Below are 15,421 nucleotides of genomic sequence, written 5' to 3' on the forward strand. Positions count from 1 at the left end.
CATACTCTCAAATACCCCTTCTTCTTGATGATATGCTGTTTAAATTTTTGTCTAGCAAAAGGCACTTTTTCCACAATGGAGTAAATTTTGTTCAGAATAGGTTCAAACTATCAGAATTAACCCCCTGACACCAGTTATAAATTTTATGGTTTTCTTTTTGCTAATCACAAATTATTTCACTTAGTTGAGGGAAGCTACCAAAGGTTCTGAGCATGGTAGGGCTCCACCTCCAGGTAGGAGTGGGGAGTTGATAGACTTTGGAGACAGCAGTAGGAAGATATCTAGTGCACAGGAGCACAATATGTATGTGCCTATTCTTGGTCCCTGTACACCTGTTCAATCATAGATGCTATATTTCTGGACTCAAGATAACTAGGGTTTTATTGACCTTGTGTTGTCCATACTTTATCCTAGTATGATGAAGAAATGTGGGTTTAGGAGGGTTCGATGAATAAAACACATGAAATAGCCAAAATACCAGTTTACTGTAGCCCCTGTGTTTAGGTGAGGTGAGTACAAGATGTCCTAGCTGTTATATCCCGCACACCATAGAGAGGGAGGTCCAATAGGAAGAGGTGATCTCAATATACAATAATCAGTAGAAGAATCAGTGTCATGACAGAATAACCAGTCAACTTGCTGCTTGGTAGTGGGTACCTTGCGCAGTGGTAGTGAGTGAATGATGGTGGAACAACACCAGCACTCCAGGAGGGGGATCACCACATGAAAATTGGAAACATATAATAAATAACCAGAAAGAAAAGTGTCCGCAGCAAGTAGCAGGGGGGATGCAGCACTGTGACAACCCTGGTGATGGGGGTGGTGTGGAGGCTGCGGGGGTGGTGGGGCTTGGAGGTGGGGTGCTGGCGGCGGGGGTGGCGCGGGACGTTTGTACAGTGGTTGTGTGACCTCGTGCAGGGAAGGTAGTTCCACTCCTCCTCCTCACCTAGGTCGGTCCTGCTGGCCCTTGACACCTGGACGCTCAACGCTGCTGGTGTAGGGGGCTGGCGGGGCTTTGCACTCCGGCAGCACATAAAGGCATCAGGCGAGGGGTCACTCACTCCTGGGTAGACACCAAAGTCCACCCCCTTGAGAATATTAGCCCCTTCTCCTTACACACACTCTTAACACAAGGGTAAACTGTTCTTGTGAAAGTCCTTTCCCCCCTTCCTTGGATGGCTGCCTCACATTTTATTGTCTTGTTCATGACACATTCAAGATGTACCCTGCCTGTTCCCAGTGGGTGCACAGTAACCCAATGCACACATCATAGGGTCTGTTTTACCTTGGGGGATATGGGGAAGGGGGGTTGGGGGAGGCTCTGGCTCTGGACTTATCAATGTTTGCCCAATTGATGACCTTGCACCACTACAGTACAACCCAGTCCAGTTGTGGTTGTATATTTCCCCTTTTTTCATTTTTATTTTTCTTGCTGACCTATTGAAAAGCAAATGACTCTGGCAAAAGCTAACACTCTGTTGCTGCCAAGGAATCCAAAGGGCATTTCTGTATGATCACTCTCAAGCACCTTCATCCTTAATTATATATATATATATATATATGTGTGTGTATATATATATATATATATATATATATATATATATATACATATATATATATATGCATATGTATAAATATATATATATATATATATATATGCATATATGTATATATATACACATATATATATATATATATGCATATATGTATATATATACACATATATATATATACATATATGTATATATATACACATATATATATACATATATGTATATATATACACATATATATATATACATATATGTATATATATACACATATATATATACATATATGTATATATATACACATATATATATATATATATATACATATATGTATATATATATATACACATATATATACATATATATATATATACATATACACATATATATACATATATATACATATATATATATATATATATTTCTCTTTGTTTACATTCAAGACGCACAAGCACCAGCTGCATCAGAAACCCGTAATCCCATTAGGGAGTCATCATCTTTGCTTGAGTGAGTGTCCTGGCCTCCTCATGCGTTGTGCCACACTACAGACACCCTCACTTGCTTCTCACGACCTTTTGCAAGCCCTGTCCCTCGAGTAAGACACAACATTCTTGTCACTTGGTGCTGGGAGGAGCCACACATACCTACCCATTTCCACCCCTTGGAGGGTGAGTGGAGTTTAGGCTGTTGTGCACTCCCACTGTGTCCTTTGGTGCTGCATACGAAGTCACTGTAAAGGTACCGAACTCTGGTCTGAAGGCTGTGTGTGTGGCTTGGAGAATATACAAGGCGGTTGGGGAGAACAAGTGGTAACCAAGTTGTTTGGGAACACTTGTGGACGAGTTTTGGGGACACACATGCCATTTTCTTTGCTGCTGCCATTGTCGCCGGCATGCCAAAAAGTGAACACACGCACTGCCGGAACAACAATAACGCCCTCTAGTTGATAATGGTAACAGCAGACATGGGGGGGGCTATATGTATATATTCATATATGTTTTTATATATATTCATAATATTAATGTATCTGTGTCAGTGTGAATGTCTGTGTGCATGTTTGTAAGTGTGGCATGGGTGGCCCTGGGAGCAGGAACCTTGCCCTGAGGAACCCATAGACACAACCACAGTGCCACAAGTTGCCTTAGTCCTAGAAAGGGACTTTATTTTTTTTCTGGTGACAAGTCGAGTGGCTGATGACGATACTAAATGGCCTCTGACTCTAACCCTATTTGTACTCTGGCTGGCTGGAATGAACGGGAACAGCAGAACAGGAGCGGATCCATCATTAGATCCCTGACATCGGCATAGATCCACCGTTCCAAAGATGGATCTGTGACATCACAAGGGATCTAGGACGTCCCATAGGAAGGCAAGGACGTCACGGAAGGAATGAGCATGTACTGTATATATGCATTTCTGTGTGTATGTGTTTGTTTTTACCTAATCGTAATATAAAGTAAAGGAGCTATACTTATGTGTGTATGTGTGTAAGTGTGTGTATTTACCTAGTATCTACCTAGTTGTATTTTACGGGAAAAGAGCTATGCTCATAGTGACCTGTCTTTGTATCTTTCAGTGTGTGTGTGTGTGTGTTGAGATGAAGATGGAAAGAAAAAGACACAAAGGAAAGGAGGACAAAGGCAACAGTTGTGATGAAGATGGAGGGAAAAGAAGCCATTAGAAGTTTAGAAAAGAGGGCAGAGAGGGCAGCTGAGATGAAGATTACAAGAAACTGAAGGGTGGAGCAGATGTGGGGCTAGTGGGGAGGGAGCAGGAGCAAACATATGCCATGCCTACAAACACAGCCACAACTCAGATCATTATTCCTTTTAAAGGATCATTTGTAAATGCAGATATGTAACAGAAAAGGTGATGAATAACAAGTGAAAGGCTTACAGAAGGTACTGTCATCATTTCCAGGATTTGATCCTGTTATTACACAACTATAATGGGCAGGAAGAAGGGTCCAGCAGGGTTTAAGTAGGAAGTCTGAAAGAATGATGATAAACTGTTTTTAAGACAAAAGATGGATGCCTAGAGGAGGGTGAGTAGCATCAAACAATGTCTGAAATCTATCCCAAATGCAGGATCCGCTCCTGTAGCACAGCATTTGACTGAGAGACGGAGGCCCAAGAAGCAACAAGGTAAGGAAGGCTACAAACGCCAGACTCTTTATAAAGCATACCCAGGCTTAAGTATCAATGCAAAAGAAAAGAAAGAAAAAAATTAAAAGAAAAGAAAAGAAAAAATATACATATATATATATATACATATATATATATATATATATATATATATATATATATATATATATATATATATATATATATATATATATATATATATATATATATATATATATATATATATCTCTCTCAAGAGGAAAAAATGGTTGTACATTGTCCTATTCTGGTTCAAAGTTTCAGACATAAAAGTATAAAGGTTTGGATATAAAAGAATAAAGGTTTCAATATATCTGGATAATTCCAAAGATGACAACAACAATGCTTTGATTGTAGAATTCATATCTACTACCAGTGAATAAGTAAACTTTTTTGTATATTTAAATCTAACATTTTGATTTATAACAAAAGAAGTGGGAATTACAGGGTAACAAATGCGGATTTGGACTGTATAAATGTATAATTAGGTTGGAAGTATTTGATTCCATTCGAGTCAACACAAGCAATCAGATTGAGAATGGTGTAGATTCGAATGCCTTTTCCTGCCAGTTCTGATGCTCTGGGAATGCCATACGAGACAGTGATCTCATTTTGTCATGTCTATTCAAACAAAATGTTAAAACCAACTGGCACATGTGAACGCAAATGATGTGTGTGTGTTTATAGGACAAAAATAAATTAAACTATACAAAAAACTAGACTCCTTAAATGTATAAAAAAGAACATTTTTAGAATTAATCTTAATGAAGATGATGATATAAGCATGGATGAGTTTTCGATTAATCCAAAGCATATTTTACATGGCTATATCTTCTCTTACATATATTTATAATAATAAAACTTTTCTAGTGTACAACAACTTACCCATTGATGTAATTAAATACTTTAGGTATACAATATCTTTCAAATTTTTCTTATAAAGACAAGATTCATTGTAATAATAATGATGATAAGCCATTTGGATGACTGTTAAAAAATAAATTGCTTCCAAATATCTAAGCACAGGCAAAAAGCGCACGCTGCCCCATCTGGGTCTTCAATGGTAACTCTGGTCGCTTTGGAGGACCACACGAGGGCCCACCGTCATCCTCGGAACACATTAGGAAGGGGACCGCGTCACGTAAGGCATCGGCAGTAGGGAAACGAACATCAAGGGCACACTATCCCTTGTATGAGCCCCTTTGAGGTTTTCACTACATCACTCCATTCTTTCATGAGGGGGTGGGGGGACTAGCTCATCAACACTTGTTTTGCATTTTCCTTTGTTCAATCCTTTCACTTAACTGCTTTACACTGTGTTCTCTTCTCTTCCTATTCATACCCTTTAGATTTTCAGTCTGTTCTGTTCCTTCCTCTACATCTTTCTTTTCCATTCACTCTTCATCCAGTCCTACCCACCCTCTCAAGCTTGTTCTAAGTTGCAAGCTTACTTTTCAAGGTTGTCTGCTTGCCTTTGATTTGTTGCTGCTGCTACTCCTCCTCTTCCTCCTCCTCCTCCCCCATTGGCCCCTGTTTTGCTTCTTGTATGAAGCATGGGGTAGTCATCTCTGCTGGCGGATTGTGGCAACCTCGAGGCCATATCAGGTCATTCTTACATAATTTACTTGTTTAAAGAGTCCACAGTTCTCTGCACTAACAAATAACACTAACAAACAAGACACTATTAGCTCTATACAGGTAATATAATCACTCATAAAAAAGGTTGCTGTTGGTAATCAAAGGACGGCACGGGTGGAGGCTGCTTCACTTCGCCTTGCTTGTCGTTGCTTGGCTTCTGGCTCATCACACCCGGCCTCTCATCGTGGCCATCTGCAAATGGTAGAAAAACTTATTGTTAGACAACATGGGAGTAATAATAATTGGTGCTCTGAGTTTCGCTATGTGACTTGTATTGAAAAGGTTAAGGACACTGGTCTATTATTTAGTGGTCCCTCTCTGTTACCTCCTTTATAAAGTGGTATCACATCTGCCAATTTCCTAATTGTACCTAACATTCTTCTGGTGAACTAGTTATCAAATTCTGTTTCTGTTCCTCCATTTCCTACTATATGGGATTCTTAAACCTTGAAACTATCCAGTTCCTCTAACCTGTCCCCTAAGACTTACCTCCAGCTTTCTGCCACCCTCTCCCATTGTACATCTCATCACCTTGCTTTTACACACATTTACTTTTAACTTCCTCCTATCACATACCTTCCAAGACTCTGTCACTGACTCCCTTAGACCCTCCTCTGACCTTGGCAGTGCATTGCCATCAGCAAACAAAAATTGGCTCACCTCGCACTTCCTTCCAGTATCTCTATCCATCTGCAATCTCCTGCCCATCACCTTTGGATTTACCTCTCATACCACCCCATCCATGTACACATTGAACAGTCATGGGAACATAACACAGCCCTAATGAAGCTCCACTTTCATTCCAAACCACTTGCTCTCACCTTTTCCAATCCTGATACATGCACTACTACTAAAGTAAAAAAAAAAATTGACTACCCTTTACACCTTTCCCCCAATCCCATATACATGTAATATTTCCCATAATGCCTTCCTGTCTACCTTGTCATAAGACCTTTCCAGATCCATAAAGGCCCAAAACCATCTTAACCTTTTGCCAAAAAAATTCTAGCAAATCTGCCTTACCACAAAAATTTGATCCACATGCCCTCTACCTTTCCTAAACCAACACTGCCCTTTGCCAAATATTCCCTATGTTCCTCCCCTAATCTATTTAATCAACATCCTCTCATATGCCTTTCCAACTATGCTCAGCAAACTGATCCCTCTAAAACTACTGCATTTGTAATTGTCCCCATTTCCTTTGTAAAGCAGAACAATACAAGAACTTCTCCACTCCTCCAGCATACTCCCCTCCCATAGGTACACATTAAACCATCTCACTAGCCAATTCACTTTAACAATATATACCTTTTTCAGACACTCTACATGACACCTATCTAACCCAGGTCCCTTACCAGCTTTCATAATTTTGAATGCTTCCTGTACCTTATCTTTTCCTACACACCAGTCCTTTCCCTTTCCATTCACTACCATTTTCTTAGTTTCTCCCACTGGCACAACTAATCCCTCGTTAACCTTCTCTACATTCAACAACTCTCCCAACATTCCCCCCAAAAATGTGTCTGCACTCATTTAAATATACCCAAAAGACCTCATTTTCCTTGTCACTTTTCTCACTACAAGGTCCATATGCACTTACAAAAACCCACATTTTCCAGTTCCAGCTTCACCTTCAACTATGTTAACCTTGAAGATACTTCCCTCCACTTCACCACATGCTTTCCTATCTTTCTATTTACCAGCACTTACCATTTACCACACTGCCAAATTCAAAATTGACTCTCCCTTTTAACTTTGTTTCACTTACATTAATACATCCATCTTCCTTCTCACAAACTGCCTACCTCTTCCCTTTTACTCTCATCTGTACCATAACCACACACATTTAATGACCCAAATTTTAGGGTTCTGGTTGGAGTTCTCCACAGACCCTCTTATACCTTGACTTCTTGTAGAATGAACATAGAGTAGGACCCCTAGTCTTAGCACTCAATCCCACTTTGTTGACTTTTACAATTCTTATGGCATGGTGACAGATTTTTTTCCCCTACCACATGGGATAAGATGTATAGTCATAGAAATGGTAAAGGACATTTTTAAGGGAACAGCATAAAGGATGGACAGTTGTAGTGCAAAAGTAGTATCATTCCTATACATGTAGAGATTTTACTACAACATGGACAAATGTGTGACTCCAGTCCATATGAGAACCTCAAAATAGTCCCTAGAGCACTGGTTGCATGCTGCCATGCAATCACTATATGATTTCATACAGTCAATATCCCAATATGGGATAATTATGTAAATGCATACATTACTATAAATATATTATACATGTACTTATATGTATATGCATATATAATATACATCTATATTAATATGTATATGCAGCTGAGACAAAGAAAACAAATTCCTTCATACCTATGTTGTGGTCTGGCAGCTCACGAGTCCATGGAAAACAATTCCTTGTGAAGCGCAGGGAATTCAAGGTGTGGAGTGGCGCGTTTGAACTTGCCGAGGGCTTCCTGGTGCAGCAAACTCAGTTCCCTGCCAAGGTACACATGTGTTAAAATTTCCCCTCAATTTAATTTGAGATACAAAATACAACATATTAAGCACACTACAATTATAGGCTAACTATTGCTTTGAGTGTCACTGATAAGAAACCTGTAGTCTCACAGCTGCCAACAATAATCCTGAAACCCACTTTAATATTTCTCTGAGAAGAAATTTAGATTACCTATGTCACCAACTAGTCAGAAAATGTAGAGGAAGGTAGTAGTCATTGGGTATGAGCTCTTGTGAAAGCAGAGGAAAAATAGTTTAAGTTGTTATAAAGAGATCTAAGGACTCCTGAAACAATGACAGCCCTTTGGAGATGCACCTCCAAATAGAGATTTGGGTGTTTGTGGGTTCAGAAGATGAGTAACAGAGATGATTCTGATAACCAGCTCAGAGAACCAACTCTAGCAAATATCCATCTTTGGTCCGAGCATATTACATCAGAAGAAAGGAGGGATAGGGAAAACTTAATCAATCTGTATGTGTGTATTAATTTGTCTATCTGTAACGTAGTAGGATTAGAGTTATGCTCAAGGAGTCCTGTCTGTCTCCAATTATCAAGCTGTGCTTGAAATTCATTTATATTGTCTGTCATGGTTGTTTCTTCCTGTTTTATTCCATGAATCAATGTATCCATGTGGAAAATTGTATTTTCTAATGACCTTAAAAATTCTGCCTGCAGTTTATGTTTTCTTGATATATATTTACCTTTTTATATTTCCAATTATTGTACCATATTTTAGAATCACTTATGTTGAGTGTCATAATTGTTTCCTCTGTTTTATTTCACAAATGAATACTGAATGGAAATTTGTATTTCTTAATGTTCTTCAAAAATATTCTTTTCTCCAATAATAAAAAAAATTCTCTGCCAATCTTGTATACTTTCTGTAGGCACTGTATCCATCTTATTTGGAGCAGGGTCATGTATTGTTCCCACACTTGTATCTTCACCTGGTTCTGAATCTTCTGGTGAGATGTATCATGGTCATAAGTGTCCCATGTGTTGACACCAAGTTAGTCCTTGAAGGCAGACCATCTGTTTAGTGAAAATTGCATGCATCCAGTGTGGGTTCCAGTGATATTGTGACCCCCCCCCAAAAAAAAAAGAGTGGGTTACTGACACTGTAGATTGGATCCACTATGACATTGTAGGAGTTTCTGATGCAGTTTTGTTGCACTCCAAATGCCAATGGATACTCATGAAACAAATTGGTGAATGCATGACAAAGTTGGATAAAGATTGACACTGCCATCCTTGTGTGAGCATGTTGCTCGAGGAAAACAGAAAAAAGCCAAGTAATAGAATCAAGCCATTGCTAGAGTGGATCCAGTCTATAATGTTAGTGATTTGGTCTATGATCTTTCTTTTGGGTCATGACATCACTGGGACCCATACTGGGTACCTGAGACTGTCACTAAATGCAAAGACACACACACAATCAATGTAAGTGTCTACCCTTGAGGACCAACCTGGCACTGACATACTGAGCAGCAATGAACTTAGTCACAGACCAGGTCCAGTACAGTATATGAAACTCAGACAGAATTGTGATTGTGGTGTGTTGTCCCCAGATAAATCATGATGTTGGTAGAACATACCTACAAGACCTATAATATATATATTTATATATATATATATATATATATATATATATATATATATATATATATATATATATATATATATATATATATATATATATATATAAGGAAATTAGAAAGAATTCAAAGAGCAGCGACAAAAATGGCACCTACACTCTCAAATTTGACATACGAACAAAGATTGGATAAATTACATCTATCAACACTGGAACAGAGAAGAGAAAGAGGTGATTTGCTGACCATTTACAGAATTATGAAAGGGATGAAATTTCTTTATAGAGATGACTTATCAAAATGGGACAGAAGAGAAACAAGAGGACATGAGAAGAAGCTAAAGAAGGACAGTTACAGAAGAGATTTGAAAAAGAATAGCTTCCCACACAGAGTGATTGATGTCTGGAACAAACTAAACAGGGAAACAGTGAGTGCCAAAACTATACAAGATTTTAAGAACAAACTGGATGTAGAGAAATACAAAAGCGGGTCACTACAAGCATAGCTCTCGTCCCATAAAATACAACTAGGTAAATACATGATGACATATTCCTTTACTGTGCTCACCAACTAATTCTTGGTATTATTAGAAGAAGAAAGAAAGAAAAAAAAAAAGAAAAAAAAAATACGGGGAATGCATAGGAACAAGCTTTTCCAATATCATGGCCATGAAATAACAGAAGTTGAGACCTTCATAAAATGTTGACTCCTTGTACTCAACATAATTTTGTTCTGGCTACTAATGATTTTATTGACCTGAGAGGTAGGATAGGGATAAAATGGACCTAAATTAGTTTAACCTAATTTGTCAAATGTGGCTCTCATCAGGTTTATTACTTGGCATTAGACAGAACACAATCTAGAAGCAGTGCCATTGGGTTGTAAGCCAAATGGAAATCTGTAACATGTCATTTGGGGGTATCACTACATTGACAATCAAATGGAAATCTATAAAGGGTGCCATTTTTTCAACAGTGTTAATATGAGAACAAACCTGAGTGCTGGCATTTTGGCTGTTAGGAGATTGAACACAGAGACATCTCCTTTCACAGGCAGACGGTGACTCTTCTCCATCTCAATTTTCAATGACCTTCCAACTGCTTGACTCAGTCGTTGGATCTCAGAAGTACCACGAAGACCTGGACGATCTAAAGAATGTAAAAAAAAAAAAGAAAAAAAAGAGAAGAAAAAAAAAGAGAAGAAAGAAAAAATGAGTTAAGTGATAACTAGATGATAAGTGCAGCACTGACAGCTGGGAATAATGACTGCTGAAAAGATGGTAATGGTGGTGAGATGATGGTTTGAGGGGCAAACATAACTGTGATATTGGTTGAAAAATTTCTCATATTTTTATACTTTTGCTTGCTGTGGTAATGGTCACATTCATGACAAAACAAAAAAAATCTATAATAATAGTTATGGAACTGAGAATTCTAATAATTATTTAAACAAAGATGATGCTCATTGTAATTGCACCAGGTCTCTGTAGCTATAGTAAAAGGACAATGATAATCTGTAATAATCATAGATTACTTGATTACAGATGAAGTAATCATATGATTAGAAGAAGACTTCCTGCACTATATTATAAAAATTTCTTAAATTATATGGTGATTTTTTAACTTAACAAAGATGCATATTCAAGTTAATAATGATTGTTTTATAGAGTGAATCACTACAGAAATAACTAGGTAAAATAAATTTGAATCCTAAAGGAGGGAAACTATATAGATGTTCATTAAAAGAATGAACAATCTGGAAAAGTTTTCTTCAGATATAACTCTTATGGCAAACCATACTACATAGATACCACAAAAAGATGACATAGTTACAATCTTAGAATTTACTGCAATATTATCATTGGAATTTCTCTGTACTCCTTATCTATCATTCCATATGACTAGAATGTAATTGACCCTACTTCATGGAGACTTGACTGCAAATGTTAATGGTTATCTTTACAATATTATTCTAGTCGTTTAATTCCTTAACATTATTTATCTGTAATATACAGAGTAGGATTAATGCTCATGGGGTCCCATCTCTGTGTCTCCAGTTATAAAATTTTAATTGAATTCATTTATGACGTCTACTTAAGCCAAGGGTGGGTAACCTTTTTAGGAACATGTGCCAAAATTGGCCAATCTTCAATGTAAAAAGTTTCTCATGTGCCAGCCAAAATTGCTGGGAACATATTATCATTGAATATCTCTTAATCGTTGGGAAACCCTTTCAAATATCAAGAAAAAAATCACATTGGAGAGGTAAAATCAAAGAATATTGTATGATTTGTAAGTCATGTCAGATTGAATGAATGTAAAATTCAGTGAAAGAATTTTTACATAAAGGTTGTTTTCGCCTTTGTGTGCAATTCTAGCCTTCATATAAAGTCACACAATTCAAAGATGCAAATCTTAACATCAACAAAAAAGTACACAGCAATACTTAATTTCACATAGTTTTAATAGAAACTTATGTTTGTGGCAAATATGCTGTTAAGCAGGCTTTACCAACTTTTGATAAAATATTCTTGATGTGGTTACTCAAAATGAGGCAATCACTTCAGACAACTAGAAACTTTTGTCGTGTGACATTTGTATTTTGCTTAGGTTTAAGCTTAAATCCTTATATAGCTGAACTTGGGTTTTGCTCACCAATGCATTTACAAAGGATTACAAAGGATTACAAAGGCGGAGCATACCGACAGGAGACCTTTTGATCCATATCTAGGTCGGATGCGAAAAAAAAATCATATTAATAATAAAATAATAAATAAAAACTGATAATGTAAATAACAAATAAAATACATAAATAAATGTATAGGTATAGTTAAATAATAAACAAACAGGTAAATAGTAAATAATAATAAATTGACATATAACTAATAATAAATAAAAATCACAGACAAATGATAACAAAACAAAAACAAATAATATAAGATAAATTATAATCATTACAGCATCTTACTTAGGTATTTATCTAAATGATTCTTAAAGCTTTGAACTGAACTACATTGCACTACCTGTGCAGGAAGTTTATTCCATTCATTAACTACACGGTTGGCAAAGTTGTTTCTACCTACTTCCAAATTGAATCTATTTCCGGACAGTTTGAGACCATTGTTTCTTGTCTGATTCTCATTCAATGTAAAAATTTTGTCACTTTTGATGTTGTCAATTCCCTTTAGAATTTTAAAGACCTTGAGACTAGATCTTCCAATGTTACGTGAAGCGTGGTCGGGGACTAGTACAGTCCTTTTGAACCATCACCATGTAGCATGGTCGCTAGCGTCTTGGCCTCGTGATTATCGACGCACGGGTCAGGGTTCGTATCCCATGGCGGAGCTTCTAAAAATGTTCAATCTGTCTTAAAACATACACAACTTGTCGGAGGGCTCCCCTAATACGGGATATATATATATATATATATATATATATATATATGTATTTACCTAGTTGTATTTTACGGGAAGGGGAGCTATGCTCGTGGGGTCCCATCTTCATATCTCATTTTTCTAAACTATTTTTAAATTCATGTATTGTTTTTGCACACACCACTTTCTCATCTAACTTGTTCCAACTGTTTATTACTCTGTGTGTGTGTGTGTATTTATCTAGTTGTATTTACCTAGTTGTATTATACGGGAAGGGAGCTATGCTCGTGGTGACCCATCTTTGTATCTTTCAGCATCAAGTTTATTCTTAAAATCGTGAATAGTATTTGCACATACTTTTTTCATCTAAGTTATTCCATATATCCAGCATTCTGTCTGGGAAGCTATTCTTTTCATTATCTTTTCTATAGTTGTCCTTTTGGAGTTTCTTTTTATGACCTCTTGTTTTTCCATTGTCATTTTTTAGTAAATCTATTCTGTCAAGGATTTCCATTCCTTTCATGATTCTATATATAGTTAATAGATCATCTCTTTCTCTTCTTTGCTCTAGTGTTCGTAGTTCTAGTTTCAATAATCTTTGTTTGTATGTTAATTTGGAAAGAGCTGGTGCCAACTTTGTTGTTGCTCTCTGTATTCTTTCTAGTTTCCTTATATTCTTTTTAGTACTGGGTGTCCATAGTGTCGCTGCATATTCTAGTTTTGGTCTAATCAATGTGACTAATATTTTTTTTATCATTTCTTCATCCAAGTATTCAAATGCCACTTTCATTGACCTTAGTAGGTTGCATGTTTCATCTACTATTTTGTTTATATGTCTGTCTGGTGTCATGTCACTGCTGATTATCACTCCAAGGTCCCTTTCCGAGTACACTTTTTTTATTTCATTTTCACCAATTTTGTAATTTTTTTAAATTCTGTTTTTGCTTTTACCAAACTCCATTATGCTACACTTCTTGATATTAAAGTTCACCTCCCACTTTTGAGTGTGTGCTTGTGTATGTATTTTGATCAAATTATATTCTGTTGAATTGAAATACAAAACTCAGAGACAAAGGTGACAACTTGTCTCCTGCATTATTTTTTTAGGTGAGCCCAAGTCTCACATGGTGGAGAAAAGTTGTTGGCATGCCACATTTGGCACATAAAACTTGAAAGAATACAAAGAGCAATTACTAAACTGGCACCAACACTCTCAAAACTATCATATGAAGAGAGACTACAAAAACTTAAACTACAGACACTAGAGCAAAGAAGAGAGAGAGGAGATTTGATAGCTATTTACAGAATCATGAAAGGCATAGAAATTACTGATAGAGAGAATCTGATAAAATGGGATGACAGAAATACAAGAGGACACGGAAAGAAAATAAAAAAAGACAACTATAGAAGAGATTTGAAAAAGAACAGCTTTCCTCACAGAGCAATAGACAGTTGGAACAAGTTAGATGAGAAAGTGGTGTGTGCAAAAAACAATACATGAATTTAAAAATAGTTTAGATAAAATGAGATATGAAGACGGGACCTCACGAGCATAGCTCCCCTTCCCGTAAAATACAACTAGGTAAACTAGGTAAATACATGTATCAATGGTTGCCCACCCCTGGCTTGGAATGCCCCTTCTTTTTAATTTCCCACAAATTAATGCATCTGTGTGGAAACCTGTATTTCTTCACAACCTGCGAACTTTTTGTCTTATGTTTCTTGTTATGTCCTCTTAATATCTTTTACCTCATACTATTATATCTTCTCTGTCAATCTTGTCTACATTTTTTGTTATTTTGAAGACAACAATCATTTCACTTATTTTTCTTTCTTCCAGTGTGGGCCATCCCAGCTTGTCTAATCTTTCTATATACAATCTACTGGCTGGGCTTGGAACCCTTTTAGTTGACACTCATTATATTCCATGTATTTTATATCATTCCTTTTGTGAGGGGATCACACCACTGCTGCATATTTCAATTAGGAGTGAATAAGTTTAATAATAATTTTTTTTTCCATTATATCTTCATTAATGAAATGTAACTCTTATATTTGTCAGCAACTTAATGTCTCTCCATTAACCTCTTGATATGTTATTTGGGTTACAACTGTCTTTAATGAAGAAAATATATCCTATTACTTAATATCATTTTCCTTTCACCTTTGTGTTTGTAAATCTTTTATTTCCCATTATATAACTTCATGATGGTTTCTTCTTATTCTAACCCACAGTTCACATTTTTTAAACTAATTTCACCATTCCTGCCTCCAACTATAAATCAGTGAATAGGTTGGCATAACTGTGTGCTCCATCCATCGTGCCATTAACATGTATTTGGAACAACACAAGCACCTGCCTGGTGACACTTTACTAGCCATTTCTTTCCAATTCATTTTATCCTTCACAAATGTTCTAATATGTTCATAATAATGTTGATTCTTTGACCTATTGTTTATTGCTGTATTTAAGAGTATTACTCTATGATTCTTCACTGCCTGCTTTCCATTCCTCACAATCACCTTTCCCCAATTACTGTCTCCTTTCAGTCATAGTTTCATTTTTTCTAATTCAT

At 36.6% G+C, this 15,421-nt stretch overlaps 1 protein-coding gene across 7 annotated transcripts in view; it reads right to left on the minus strand.

The window, feature by feature from the left end:
• Window positions 1-3,927: 3,927 nt before the first annotated feature.
• Hr3 (nuclear hormone receptor 3 ROR-beta) overlaps window positions 3,928-15,421 on the minus strand; it is a 624,231-nt gene continuing 612,737 nt past the window's right edge. For all 7 annotated transcript variants that reach the window (XM_076184247.1, XM_076184246.1, XM_076184245.1 and 4 more), the window contains 3 exons: window positions 10,467-10,620; window positions 7,733-7,858; window positions 3,928-5,542 (listed from right to left, as the gene is read on the minus strand). In XM_076184247.1, coding sequence (XP_076040362.1) covers window positions 7,753-7,858; window positions 10,467-10,620 — 260 coding nt within the window. In that variant the 3' untranslated portion in view covers window positions 3,928-5,542; window positions 7,733-7,752. The remainder of the gene's footprint in view (window positions 5,543-7,732; window positions 7,859-10,466; window positions 10,621-15,421) is intronic.

Source organism: Oratosquilla oratoria, chromosome 4, assembly GCF_046742065.1.
Source record: "Oratosquilla oratoria isolate Oo_2021 chromosome 4, ASM4674206v1, whole genome shotgun sequence".
Taxonomy (NCBI): Eukaryota; Metazoa; Arthropoda; class Malacostraca; order Stomatopoda; family Squillidae; genus Oratosquilla; species Oratosquilla oratoria.